At 46.5% G+C, this 15,207-nt stretch overlaps 1 protein-coding gene across 1 annotated transcript in view; it reads left to right on the top strand.

Moving 5' to 3' along the window:
* Positions 1-201: 201 nt before the first annotated feature.
* DCHS2 (dachsous cadherin-related 2) overlaps positions 202-15,207 on the top strand; it is an 87,690-nt gene continuing 72,684 nt past the window's right edge. The window contains 1 exon segment of the mRNA XM_042870506.1: positions 202-2,013. Within this exon segment, the coding sequence (XP_042726440.1) occupies positions 202-2,013 (1,812 nt within the window).

Genomic DNA, 15,207 nt, shown 5'->3' with positions numbered 1-15,207 from the left:
GGGGGCGCCGCGCCGGAGAGCCCACCACGTTGGCGGTGACGTGCGGCTCCGGGCCCCGACGGGGCGGGGGCTGCGAAGCGGTGGCGGCGAGGCGCCTCCCTGCCCCGCCCGCCGCTCGCAGCTGCTCGAACCTCCCGGCTTTGAGCTCGTAGGCGCTGGCGGCGCGGCGCGGCTCGGGGCGCAACCGCTCGGCTCGGGAGCATGGAGAGGCGGCGTGCCGTCGGGTGCCGGAGCGGGCCTCGGGTCGCGCCACCGGGGCTTGCGTTGCTGCCGCTGTGGCTGTGGCTGTGCGGGGCAGCGGCGGGCGCGGGGCCGGTGTACAACCTGACGCTGGCGGTGGCCGAGGGGCTACCGGCGGGGACGCTGGTGGGCGACATCCGCGCCGGGCTGCCGACAGGTGCGGGGCCGCCGGGCGGCTTCCTGCTGTCGGAAGGCGGCGGCGAGTCGACGCTGCTGGCCGACTTTCAGGTGCGGACCGACACCGGCGAGATCCGCACGGCGCGGCGTCTGGACCGGGAGCGCCGGGCGCGTTACAGCTTCGCGGCGGCCACGCTGCAGGGCGACGTGGTACGGGTGGAGATCACGGTGGCCGACGCCAACGACCACCAGCCGCGCTTCCCGCGGGGCCGCCTGCGGCTCGACGTGTCGGAGCTCAGCCCGCCAGGCAGCGCCTTCCGCCTGCCGCCCGCCAAAGACCCCGACGCCGGACGCTTCGGCACGCAGGGCTACGCGCTTCTGGAGGCGGGCGGCGCGCCGGGAGAGGCCCCGCTCTTCGCGCTGCGCTGCGGACCCCCGGCGGCGGGCTCCGCGCCCGGCCCGCTGGACCTGGTGCTGCTGCGGCGACTGGACCGCGAGCGGGCGGCCGAGCACCGGCTGCTGCTGGAGGCGTGGGACGGCGGCAGTCCGCCGCGCCGCGGTCGCCTGCACGTGGCCGTGCGAGTGCTGGACGAGAACGACAACGCACCCATCTTCGGCCGCGCCGAGTACCGCGCGCGGTTGCCCGAAAACTCGGCGCCGGGCACCGCCGTGTGCCGTCTGCGCGCCACCGACCCCGACCTGGGCGCCAACGGCCGCGTGCGCTACGCCATCAACCGGCGGCTGAGCGACCCCGGCGGCTTTTTCGCGGTGGGAGCGCTCAGCGGGGTGCTGCGGCTGCGCCGGCCGCTGGACCGCGAGGCGCGGGCGCTGCACCGCGTGGTGGTGGAGGCGCGGGACGGCGGCGCGCAGCCCGAGGTGTCATCCGCGCTGGTGTCCGTGGCCGTGCTGGACGTGAACGACAACGCGCCCGCCATCCGTCTTCTCTTCCTGACCGAGAGCGGCGGCCCGCGCGTCTCCGAGGGAGCGCGACTCGGCGCTTACGTGGCTCGCGTCTCCGTGTCGGACGCCGACGAGGTGGACGGCGGGGCCGGCGCGGTGCTGGCCCTGCGCGGCGGGGACGGTGCCTTCGCGCTGCGCCCGGCAGCTGCCGGCGTTTTCTTCCTGTGCGTGGCGGCGGCGCTGGACCGCGAGCGCCGCGAGCTCTACGCGCTGCGCTTGGTGGCCCGCGACGGCGGTGCCCCGCCGCTCTCTGCCGAGCGGGCGCTGCTGCTGCGCGTCGTCGACGTGAACGACGAGACACCCGCTTTCGCGCGGTCCCACTATCGCGCCGCCGTCTCGGAGGCAGCCTCTCCCGGCACGGCCGTGCTGCGCCTCAGCGCCTCGGACGGCGACGAGCCCGGCTCGCCCAACGCCGAAGTGCACTACGCGCTGGAGGGAGAGCCCGGCGCGCTGGCGCTGCTGCACATCGACGCGCAGAGCGGCGCCGTCAGCACCCGCGGACGCCTGGACCGCGAGCGCCGCGCCGCGCTGGAGCTGCGCGTGGTGGCCCGGGACGGCGGCCGCCCGCCGCGCTCCTCCCGGTGCCGCCTCAGCGTCCGCGTGCAGGACGCCAACGACAACGAGCCCCGCTTCCAGCGCCGCGTCTACCTCGGCCGTCTGCCCGAGCACGCTGCGCCCGGCCGCTGCCCGCTGCAGGTGAGTGAGCCCGCGGCGGGGCGGGGCGCGGGGCTGGCCCTCGATCCGGGGTCGGAGCGCAGCTCGGGCGGCCGTCGGGCCCTGAACGGTTGAAGCGCGTCGCGTTTGACGCCGGGGCCCCGCGTGAGGTCCGTGGTGCTGAAACGGGGAACGCTTTTCTTCCTCGGTGGTTGTCTTCATCCCGCTCCGCCTCCTGCCGTGTGGGGTACGTTTACACGGTGCCGCGACCTGCCTTTCATCCCGTCTTTTGCCAGGTTCTCCCTTTCTGTAGGAAGCCGCTGCTTGGAGGAATTCGGGAGGAGTGAACGGCTTTGCACTTAGGGGACGCGGAGCTGTCAGCGGCTCCTGTCAGCTGCAGGGGCTGCTCTGCTCCACTCATAGCCACAGGATTTCCGTGCTGACAAGAGTCTGCCTCCCAGTATACATTGCCTAGAAAGGGGCAATCTGTATCTCCCAAAACAAGAGCGGTTTCATTTATTTGCTTATTTATTTTTGCACTGGTCAAGTTAGAACCGTGCTGATGCAGTGTCTGCATCACCAAAGCCTGGCAGCTGGAACTGGGTTTGACACATGCTGATGTGTGCTTCTGTGAGTACTGCACCTCTGTGGGCTCAGAGCAGTGCGAGTGACCAATTGCCTCCCTTGTGGGCCACTCTCCTACATCTAATGCAGTGAATTGAAGAATAACATCTTGCCATTGGACTGCCTTGGTAACACAGGTTGCATTCTCAGTAACAATTTCATTTTCAAGCTTTTTAGGTGATTGTATTTCCTCCCCATGCTCACTGAAATGGTTCTGCCTACTACATTGTGTCGCAGAGTCCTGACTTGCCAGGTGCGTCAGGACTTTCCATCTTTTGGCTGAAGATGCACTCTGCTGTCTTGGTCTCTCTTTCAGGCAGTGGCCTAAAGCTCAATGCAGATGGCAATAACCCAGCATGCCAGGTTGGTACCTCCTCCTTGGGCTGTGCCTTTTATCTTGGTAAGGCAGAGATGCACTAGTTCAGTCTCTTGCGGAATAATGGAATCAGAATTGTTTGAGTTGAAAGGGACCTTTAAAGGCCATCTGGTTCAACTCTTCTGCAATGAACAGGGACACCTACAGCTAGATCAGAATGCTTGGAGCCCCGGCCAGCCTCAGCTTGGATGTCTTCAGGGATGTGGCATCCACCATATCTCTGGCAACCCACCCCAGTGCCTCATCACTCTCACTGTAAGAAACTTCTTTCTTATATCCAACCTAAATCTCCCTTTTTAGTCTGAAGCCATTTCTCCTTGTCCTATCACAGAGACCCTGCTAAAGAGTCTGTTCCTGCCTTCTTATAGCCCCCTTTTATATACTGATGGTGTCCTCCAGATACTCCTGCATACATGAGTATCCCTCCCTTATGGGGCTGTGCAGAGCTTAGAATTAGAAAGAGATTCAGTGCCTGTGGCAGCTTTGAAGTGAAATCCTACTTCGAACTTAGTGCAGGTGTTTGTTGTGTGTTACACCAGATGATACACTCTGTGTGTGTTGGGATTTAGGTGAAGCACGCTCTTGCTGCAGATCTGTGCTGGAGCTCAGGAGGTGGCTCACATTATTCTGCATGTGAGTTCCTGTGAAAAGTGCAGTGCATTACTGTAATGGCATCCTGAAGAGAACATAAATTGTCATGACTTAGCGACAGTCACGTTAGCAGCTATTTGTGCTTTTGTTTTTAAATTCATTTTCTTTTATAGTTCATTAGCAGATGTGTTTATTGGCTTTATAGCAATCTCTGTCAGAGGAGAAGAGGAAAAAACCACGTGTTATCTGTCAAACGATAAAGGCCTACATGCATTCCACTGTTACAACAACTTGCACATTGTGGGTCCATTAAGAAGGCTGCCTTAACTCACTGCTTAGAGCTCCTCCGTTCCCTTTCTTTAAAAATAACTGCCTTTCTGATGGTGAGATTGTGAGGCATTTGTGAACACAGTGACAGCAAGTAAAGGTTTTGTTTAACGTTCTGAAAGGTAACCTAGGTGCACTGGGAATTGTTCCATGATTAGGGAAAGGCCTGTGGCTTTCTAGAGAACACCATTTAAAGCCGTAATGCCTGTCAGAAGGATGCTTCCCTTTTGAGGGCTTTTAAAGTTCTTGGCATGTTTGAGAGAGGAGGCTTATTCTTGCAGTTGCAGTGTCAAAGGAGAGGGATCTACAAAAGGTCTTTCTATCATACAGCCATTCTTCAGGTTTTTCTCTGCTTTCTGAAAAAGAAAATTAAGACTGAGGAGAAGGGGTTCTCTTCAGAATTTAGTTTTAGAGTGTTTTCCCCATCCTGCAGTTACAAGAAACAGAAATGAAGCCAGCCATCTAGGCTGTGAAGAGCTGCAAAAGCTGACTGCTTAGAAGTGAGACTGAAGGAAGCTAGAAGAGGCACGTCTTTTAGCTTCTTAGATTGACAGGTCTAGCTTCACTGTATTCCTGTTCAAGAAGTCAGCTTCAGAGGAGAGTTAAATGTTGTTTATTGACTCAGAATGATACCTTTTAACACTAACGTAATTGACGGTAGGGGGACCAAAAGCCAGGATTAACTAAATTTACAGCAAAGAAATGGATCATCTAGCCTGTAATTATAATTCAGAGTTACTTGTTTGTTTATCCAATTCACATTACTGTTTTATGGGATGTGACAGCAATTACTACATTGGCATTTATCTGTTAGGTATGTGATTTAGTAGCAATTACTTTTTATTAATTGACAGCAAATATTTCTTTGCTCCCCAGAAGCCGTTCAGTGGCTTCTCAATACATGATAGTGGCTTTGTGGAATGAAGTGAGTGTTTTCAGGGCTGCCCAGAACTGCATGACATCTGTACGGTGTTGCCAATGGTTTATGGGCTGGTTTGGCCCAATTCCATGACTAGTGTGTTGGAGGGACCCACGGATCCACACCCCAGAAAGGGATAAGGGATTAAGGGTAGAGAGGGGTGCCCCAAAACAAAACAGTGGCCACGATCTGAGGAGAAACAAACTATTTTACTAAATAAGATATCAAATGCAAGATAACACACTATAACACAGTATAATACAATATAATTAAAATTGCAGCTAATATATATATATAAATATAATGAGAGAAAGAGTGTCTGAAAAAAAACCTGAAGGCTTTACACTAATGCTGAGACAAAACATGAATAGTCAGGTTGAGCAGCAGGGAGGAGAGCCTGACCATCAAAAGGGGAAAAGAGACATCAGGTGACTTTGTCAGGGATTTTATCTCCTCTCTGAACACAAAGTGGCTGGGGTGTGTAGTTCTTCTCTTCTGGGACAGGTACCTGGAACTGGAGCATTAACTCTTTAGCTCCCAGTGCACTACATGGTGTTATGATGGGGAACACTGATAACCAAAAGTCATAAAACCATGACAAATGTGCAGCATTGGGAGCTGTAAATGGCTGGCTATGGTCTATCCATTTATCAGGTATGAATGTCAGTTCATCACCCACAAAAATCGTATTTTCATCAATTGCTGGCTCAGCAGGGGGCTCAGCCTTTGCTAGAAGGTTTTAAAGCATTGGGAAATAAATAAGTTCTCCATCTCATAAGGTGCAGCAAACTGCTGCGTCACAGAGTGAGCCCTTATATTGAGTGTGTTTTGCTGTTCAGTTCGTTCTTGAAAAGAAACTGCATGTTGAAAAAACATGAATGATGCATTTGTTTGTCTTTTAAAATTCACAAGTCTGATTAAAAACCCACCTGGGAGTTTTACATGACTCAGTGCAATGTGTGCAGGGGAAGCTTGCTCTGCAGGGCATTAACAACAGGGTTAGTGACACCCCAAAGCCTCACCCTTTGTGGCACCATCTGACAGGGAGAGTAAGGAGGCTGTATCCTAAAGGAAGATGCTTTTGTTGCAACCCCTTTTCCTCTGTTTACCAGTTTCTCATTGATTATGGCCTTTGAAATGCTGCTTTGTGCAGAAGTAGGTTTTTCTTCTGCACCTGCCAGCGTGGCATTAGAGACACATCTCTTTCCCTCCTTTCCCTTCATTGAAAACAAGCGTTGCATTTCTGCCAGACCCTAATAAGTCTGACTGCTGCTGGATGTGACTGAAATCTCAAGATACTGTCACGCCTATTTACTTGCACTCACAGGCTGCACCATTTTAAGAACAGAGCTGCTGTGATAACAACAGTATCTGCTATAATAAAAGCAAGTGCACTAGCTTCCAGCCTTGACAGCTGTCTCAGTCTCCTGCCCTGACCTTGTAGGACTCCTGCACGGTGTTTTTGTCTCCCCTTCCCCTCTCTCCCTCCTCCCCTTTGTGCAGGCAATTAGCTTGTCATGCTTATGTCTGCTACACTTCCACTGCCCTGTGTCTACATCTGGTGCTGGGGAAGGGGTGGCAGGAAGGGCAGTTTTTAACTAATGTCTGACTAAACATGTGTGAGACAGTTTGTGTGTGCCCTGTGGTTTTTCTCCTTTACAGCCATAAATACACACACATATGGTATAGTTCAGCTGGAAGTATGTTGCCAATCAAAGAAACTGCAGCAGACTCCTGCACTCAGCCTCCGCTGCTTTACGTGCTGCACTGTCATTTGTTCACTGACATGTGAAACCTCAGTAAACACGATTTTACAGTACACGTTCAGTTTTTCCTGTTGTCTTTTGCTCTGAATTCTGAACTCATGGCCAGACGTAGCAGTTACAGTTCACTGGAGCCATTTCTCCTCTCTGCAGGGTGACTGCCTTGATAGCAGACCTGTGATTTGTATGAAACTAGGTTTTCTCATTGACAGTCATCAAAGGCATGATATACTGATATCTTCACCTCTACTTCCATCTTAACACAGGGCTATGTGTTAAACATTCTCCATAGATATACAGACACCTGATTACTTTTATTTAGGAAAACATTATTAATCTTTGCATAGACTGTTGCTTTGGACATTGGTAGCTAATTTCTTGGCTTCATTTCAGTTTGGTAGTTTTAGCAGTATAATGCTTGATGACGTATACAAATGATACTTCTAGGTAGGAGTGATGTTGTGCCTTTACATGGGCATGGACTCGATAAAGCATGTTCTGTAGCACAAAGTTAAATTTTCAGCTGTCTTAACGTGCTGTTGGATGGAAGAGAGTAAGCCTAACTTTCCTGTGTATTTCTTAATTATAACATCTGTATAATCATTGATTATACAGTTTGCCAAATAAGTGATTGTTATTTTCAGTGGCCAGTCATTTTATCTGGGTGGGGATGTATGGTTGGAGACTTTTTAGTTCAAACGGTGTCTGTGAGACCATGAAGAAAACACTATTTATAAAACACATACAGAAGGTCAGGCGAAGTTTGTGAGTGGTTTACAGGGAATAGTCATGAACTGTCACAGGGAGTGTGGATATTCTCACTGTCCTGTTACTAAAACTGCTTTTCTGGTGTGCAGTGAAATCTTTGCAGAGACTTAAGTCAATCTTTCATGTTCTTCATCCTACTTATAAAAATGCTCTAGAAAATTCATGACTTCTAAGTGTTTAGGACAGCTGTAATCCCTCTTAGAATCAATATTTATTGATTGAACAGCTGATTGCTGTTGAAGCGAAAGATGCTGACTTAGAAAAGCTGTGTTATGAAGTAAAAATTTTCACACATGGTTTTGGAATGATGTGAAGCTACGTGTCATTAGCATTACAAGTACTGATACAGAAACTCATCTGCAGGAAAACAACTTCCTGTGTGAAGGGAGCTGGTCATAACCTGCAGCAGCATCTTTTAGGAATCACAATTATATGCATTTCATGTGCTCAGTATGCTCTGGTCATTTAAAAAATGATGGAATCAGAATGTAGGTATGTAGGAGTTCTGTTTGATACAAATTTCCATCAGGTAGCAAACTGTGGTCTAAGATAAGTTTTTCTCATTTGCGGAGTGAGAAAGAAGTGTAATGTTTCAGGGAAGAGATTTGCTCTAATGCAGTAAACATCTTTGTTGCAGAAAGGCGGAGGATGCTGATAAAACAGTGTTCATTTTGGCTTATTTTTGTTGCTGCTTGGAGTGCCCTTTCTCGAACTAGATTTTAAGCTGTTTCATTCCATATATACCCAGAACAACTTATTCCCGTTGGATACCTGCATGCTCTCTACCAAGATTAGCTGTTTGTCCACTGAAGTTTCTTCTCAAATTATTTTCTAAAATTAAAGTGGTAGTATTGTTACTTCTTTAAAAGCTAATGAAAGTAGGATTTGTTCAGACATTGAAGTAAAAGCAGCTCATCTGGAATTACTGAGCTTGTGGGAATAGCACACATTCTCCTCGTAACGGCAGTCTTTCTAGACTTCCTTGCAAAATGCAATGCAGAACAGAGATTTAAGGTCTTGGGAACATCGTGCATATTTCCAATGATTCCAGGTGGACTGGAAGACTGTCAGTGTTTTAGTCTTGTCTAACTGGAGCGTCAGTACTATGGGTAATATGATAAACTCTTAAAAAAATGTAAAATACAAACAAATTTGGTAGAGCCATTTTTAACTTCTTCTTTTTGTCTGTGTGGCTTAGGGTGATTTATCAATATTTAGTAATTCTGGCATCATCTGTCAAAAGTTCTTTTAGGTGAAGTCTCTGGATCAACTGTATGGTTTTTACATTCGGACCAGCAGCACAGAATGAGTAGTAGCAGAATTAGGCTGTTACTGATCTGTCTTCTAGTTCAGATCCCAGAAGTTCTGCCTTTAGCTAGCTCTTCTATTACACTTATTCTGGCTCAGTGCTTTCCACCTTATTCTACCTTGTCTGTGATGAAAAATTGATGCAGATGTTCAGTTTGAAGAAAAATTAAAACTGCAGTGTATAGTGTTGCTTTTTTTTCTTTAGTTTCAGATTAAATATGACTCACAGAATCACAGAATGGTTTGAAAGGGACATTAAGGACCATTTAGTTCCATCTGTAGACAGGGTTGCCAGCCACCAGATCAGGCTGCCCAGGATCCCATCCAACCTGGCCTTGAATGCCTCCTCATTCACTGAATAGTTCACCCAATCCATCTATCCTCAGTTTAGAGGTTGTGGTTGGGACCATGTCAAATGCCTTGCAGAAGTTCAGGTAGATGACATTGGTCAGTCTTTCTGTGTCAGCTGGTGTAGTGACTCCTGCCCCTCCTTCCCTGCATAGCCCTTCTGAAAAGCTTGTAGCTCTCAATTAGTGTTCCAGTTGTGTAATTTGTCCCACCACGTTTCTGTGTTAGCAATTAGGTCATAGCTTTCTAATTGCACTGTGCTTTCCAACTCCTCCTGCTTGTTATCCATGCTGCGCTTCCTTGTTAATTAAACTAGCAAGGTGGTCCAGGCTGAATGAAACATTGGCCTCGTTTGTAAATAAAGCATTTATTTTTCTTTCAAGGAAAATTAATAAAGCACACTCTCTCCCCTTTTAATCTAATAAATCAGTGATTAATTCACTTACACTGCTCCCATCTCTCATTTCTGCAGGGAGTTGTGCTCAGTGGTATCTGTGAATAAAGAGTTTTCCTTATTAATGAAAAGAGGTACAATTCAGACTGCATCTTCCATGATTACAGTTGTAGACTTGTGCTTGGAAAATACTCCTAGTCTTGAAGGTGTTCTTAATCATTGTGATATTCTTGTGGGACCCAGTAAGGTTGTAGGCTATTTCCCAAGGAGTTCATGGTAAGAAATCCAGAACGTGGACTTTACCATGAAGAAATAAGACCTGTAAGAGGAACCGAAGTCCCAGACAGCAAAACAGTATTCTGTTTCATAAAAGAAACACCACAAAATTTCAGTTTTCTTTGTACCCTTGCCTTGTGCCTTCTGCTGGCATATTTCTCCTTAGTGCTCTCTTTACTGCTGAAAGTCTTGTGTTAATTAGCTCACTGTAAAGGCAGAGGAAACTGAACATCAGCGGTTGATGGGGATGACTTCAAGTGTGGTGGTAGAGGGAAGAAGAACACGTGAAGGTCTTTAGGAACGCTCCCTGTAGGAGCACCAAGGCGAAGCTCCCCAGCACTCGGTGGGAGTGATAATGAGTTACTCTGGGATTAATTGCTCTATCTAGGTGTTAACAGTCTTAGCGGATGCAGCCTGAGCTGCATTCACTTCAGTGGGATGTCATACCTGGGGAGGCTAATTGCCTAATTCCATTTCTGGAGGAGAAGTAATTAATGTATTCATTCCCACACCCTGGCAATTTCACCTAGTCGCATTTAATGTGCCTCCTGCCTTCACTTCCATTTAGTGGAGCGTTATGTCACTGGCTTCTCTGCTGTTAGTTTTTCTTTAGCTACTGTAAAGCTGTGTGTTTTGTTAAATGAACGTAGGAAGTTTTTCAGTAACTCACAATATTTTTAAGTCACACAAACTATTTTCCTTTAGCGAGATTGTATTTCAATGAACTCTTGTCTGAGGTTCGAGGTGATGGCAGCAGGTGTCTGTGTACTCGTCTTTATTTAACCATTTTTACAACATCTGAGAAGTAAAGAGAATTAAAAATAATACTTAGTTACCTTTCTCACTTCATGGATCTATGCTGAGGTCCAGCTCTGCCCCATATGAATAAATGGCTTTAAACTGAAATAGGGTAGATTTAGATGAGATTTCTAGAAGAAATTCTTTACTGTGAGAGTGGTGACACACCGGAACAGGTTGCCTAGGAGGTTGTGGATGCCCCCTCCCTGGAAGCATTCAAGGCCAGGCTGGATGGAGCAAGCTGCTCTGGAGGGAGGTGTCCTTGCCTATAGCAGGGGGTTGGAACCAGGTGATTTCAGAGGTCCCTTCCAACTCAGACCATTCTAGGATTCTATATCCAGCCTTGGGTGAAGCTCTCTGCCTTAAACCCAGCAGAAGACAGAACATGGAGCACAGCCACCCTTACTGAGACAGATGTGCTTCCAGGTGAGGTGGAACTGAGCGGTCATGGGGTCACTGGTGGTGCTGAAATCAGGGTGGGAGTTCATTGCTTTCAGTTCTCTGTGGAGTCTTTTTTGTTTCTTCTGTATTTTTCATGTTTTATCGAGGCGTGCAGTGTTCCTGTGCTTTGAGCACGTAAGCACTTTATTTTCCTTCTTTGATTTGCAGCTGAAGCTATCTCAGATTATTACATTTGTCTCATACATTCTGCCTGGAAAGGTATTTTCCTTCCAAAGCCACTACAACACTTACACATTTCTGAATATATAAAGAGACTTCTACTTGTTTGGTTTCTTTTTACTTGTTTATGTCAAACTTTTGTGTTCTAGTATTCATCAGCTTAATAGAACTATGGTACAGTTTTTCATAGCAAAAGCCAGAATGGTGTCTTGTTTTCTGTTCTGCTAAATAACTGGTCATGTGAAAAACGTGCTTTTAATAATACAGACGGCAATAGATTCTTAAAGCTTTTATGTTTGCGATCAACATTTGCCTTTTCATGCTTAAGCAGTCAGGAACACTTAGTAACACTGACACAACAAATGCAGAACTTAGGATGCTTTTTTGTATGTGGGATTTTTCTAATTAAATCAACCAAAGATTGTTTTGGTGTTATTTTTGTCTTGTCTTGCTGCAGTGTAGTTGGTAAATCCCAAACAACGTTATCCAAATGGCGGTCAGTCTGTTTTATTCCTGCTGTCTCATGTTGGCAAAGCGACATGAAATCAAATAAATATGAAAGCTTATTATGTCAACTGTTCTACTTTTCTTATTCTTTTGATGTTGTTATTTTATACCAAAGCATTGATTTTCTTCTGTTTTCCTGGCTGTGATGATTCTGTACTTAGAGTTTAGTTTTGTCCTACTAATCCTAATTCTAAATTCCTTGCCCACTCAAGCTTGGAACTTTCAACAGGTAAAAGGTGTAAAAATAGGCAAATGGAGAGTTTTCAGCAGTTCCTCTTGTCCATCATTACTCTTAATTTGATCATGATTGATTGTTCTCTGTTGGCTGTTACAATATTACTATTGCTGTTCATTTAGGTCTGGATCTGGATACTGAACTTGTACAGTGTTTTAAACGATCTACTGTAGTGGCTCTAGCCACGAAGAACAGCCAAACTCTATGTATTTGAATTTGACATTTAGATGTCCATTGATCATTGTTCAAGGAAAGGCTAGATGTTGTGTTGAGGGACATGGTTTAGTAGGACCTATTGGGAATAGGTGAACGGTTGGACTGGGTGATCTTTTAGGTCTTTTCCAACCTTGGTGATTCTATGATTCTATGATTCTATGATTCTATGATCTCTGGAGCTTGACGACACTATTTTCGTTAGTGTTACTGCATAAATTCTTCATAGTTTTGAGTAACCATTGGAAGGTTTTCTGCTTTATCGTTCTTGCTATTGTGAATTTTTCTCTATGTTCCTGTGATGTGAAGAGTCTGAATTCTCAGATTTGTTGCAGCCTATCTTCAGATGCATGTGTACATGAAAATGCAGCTGGATTTTACCATTGGAGTTCACAAACATTTAACATGAGAGTCAAAACCTAAATACTGTGAAAGCAGTATTTCAGCAGGAGTAGAAAAACCTTGTGAGGTTATTATCGTTCACAGTAACTGTCAAACTTCCAAGTGTTTTTTGCAGAAAGATTCTGCACCAGCTGTATAGGTTGTGTATGTATCTAACAGATACAGTTCCTCAACAGCCATCCTACAATGAATTTAAAGCCACACATTTTATACTTTTACAATGACCGTGGGCAGCATTTTATTACAAAATGAAATTTGCTTTCTTCCGGAGCACAGCAGCTGTAGTGTGTCTGACTGCCCACATTTGAGGAGCTCCAGAACCAACAGGTCAGGTTCTATTGTGAAAAAGAAGCCACCTACTTTCTTTGGAAAACAGGATGCTGAGTTTTCACTGTGAAATCAGGGCTCAAAGGAGAATGTGAAATTTAACAGCTGTTTCTTAGTTTCTCTTGAGAAGGCTTACATGCTTCCATGAGGCTTGTTTTCATTGTCCTAGACAGCAAGAAACCTGACTGCTTGGAGGGGGTAAAAAAGAAATTGTGTATGTATGGGGAACCAACCAAAACAACACAACCTCACACCCTAAGAGACAAAAAAAAACCAAAACAACCAACCGTGTAAAAACAACCCAAGAGCTCACTGTCTCCTCTTGACTGGATATGGTTCTCTGTAGCTGCACAATGACGTGTTCATGTGGTTGCTTATACTCATCTCCAACTCTGGAGAGATTGTATAGATACAGAGATGTGTTTTCATGTGCAACTTTGTTGTTGAGGCTATGTGACACAAACAAATGTGACTTTCTTGGAGGAAGGAAGATGACACTGGGCAGGACTTGAAACAAACCATAAGTAGTATTTTTTTCCATGCTGGAAGCGTGGCAGATGCAGTTACAGTGAGGAAGGAGCTGTGTGTGCATCGTCTTCTGGGACAAAAGCAGACAGTGCTGGCCATTTCCAGGGCCAGTGTAGCTGACCTGCTTAGTGGAACTTGAGAGCTCTGGTGCAACTTCCTTATTCAGCCCCTTGGATTAGTACTGCTGCATGAGATAGACAAAGGCACTAGTCAGGTGTAAAATGAGACACGACGCTGTAATGTTAATAACTGGAGAAGGAGCACATTAAGTCTAATTTGTGAAACTTGTCAGTATACTGTTTTTACTTGGTATAAAAAAAAACACTTAAGTGTGTTCAATAGCAAGCATATTAAAAAATGCTACCATTGTAACACGTTCTTTTGAGGTTTAAACTTACTAGTTACATATATACCTGGCTTGTGGAAATCACCGTGTTGTAAAGATGCTCTCCTGTGTAGTGAAATAAGGGAACATTGATAGCTTTGCTCTCCTTTTGATAGCACTGACCATATTTTTAAAGTGCAGTATAGGAGAGGTTTCATTTCAGCTAGTGTTAGCAGAGTAGTTTAAGAAAATAAACTTATTTTTGCTTTTTGCTTTCTATTTTTTGATAAAACTAAAATTTGTTGTCCTCATCTCTTCTGGAAAGGCTTTTACTTTTGTGACTGTCATGGGAAATTGGCATTTAAGGCATCACATCAGTAACAGAACCATTGCTGATGGTTCTGTCATTTAGAAAAGCAGTTTATCTAGTAGCTGAACCTCACTCCAGTGAAAAGATCTGAAGGTAAGAATGGGAACCTTCACTTTGACCCATTATTTACTGGAAGTTTGCTTGAGTGTGGCTACTGAGCAGCTGACTTGCTGCGCTTGGCTCTGGTTGGAGCCTTTGTAGGACTGGCAGGCATCCTGTGTTCCACTGACTGCTCAGTTACAGTTGAAGTGGAGTAAAAGCTTTGTGATTAAGTCCGGCTGTGATGGGAATGGCACCCTCTGAGTAGTTCTGCCCTTTTAAGTATTTGAGAGGAGTGATAAATTCAAGTGGATAGCAGAACTGGTAGCCTGATATTGTGTGCGGAGGTCACAACTGATATGGGTGATCCTAGAAATATGTTTTTTTAACAACTTTCCTATTTCCATCAGTACCATCTTACCATTGCTAGGGTTCATCTGGCTTTCTGGTATGCAAGCATGAACCACACTAATGTGGAGGTTAAGTAGGAAATACTGCTCTTATGTTTGATAGCAAGGAGGTGTGTTAGTGGTACATAAGCCATTACATTTAATTTTCCCCGGTGGCTTTGTGGAGAGGAAGCAGGGATTCTCTGAAAAGTGCTCTGAAACCATCTCAGCACAAACCCAGAAACCCTGTGAGATGTTTATGGCAGCAATGTTCAGAAATTGTGCTTCTTGGCAGTTCCTGCTTGGAAGCAGTTCTTGTCAAACATATAATAAGAGCTCCCTGTTTCTTCTTATTTGAACCCCGTAGGAACAAGGAGGGCTGTATTACAGATGGGACATAGATAGAGGAGTTGAAGAAACAGGGAGCTTAATATGGTGTGCTCCAAAGGAGGCCCTTCTCAAAAGCATTTAAAATTGGAAAAACAAAAAAGTATTTAAGCTTGTTGTTATACTGCAAGCCTGGATTGTAGATATAAGTAACACACGACAAAAACATGAATATTTCTACTTGTTGATCTCTCTTAGCTTTTAGGAATGAGGCTGAATGTCACAAGCCAGCTATTGGCTCTTTGTCAGAGAAACCACCATCAAAGAGGCCACTTTTTTTGGTAGCTGAGCAGAAAGACTAGAAGTGTGCACACAGCATCACCTCTGTACTGAGTGTGTTCCCTCATGGCTGGCACTGACACGCACTGAAGGAATTTCTCCTGACGGGGAGAGGGAGGCTT

This window comes from Lagopus leucura, unplaced genomic scaffold, assembly GCF_019238085.1.
Source record: "Lagopus leucura isolate 7727_CA_CO unplaced genomic scaffold, USGS_WTPT01 Super-Scaffold_100004, whole genome shotgun sequence".
In the NCBI taxonomy this organism is placed as follows: Eukaryota; Metazoa; Chordata; class Aves; order Galliformes; family Phasianidae; genus Lagopus; species Lagopus leucura.
Note: the sequence above shows the minus strand (reverse complement) of the source record. Positions and strands in the feature narration are given on the sequence as shown.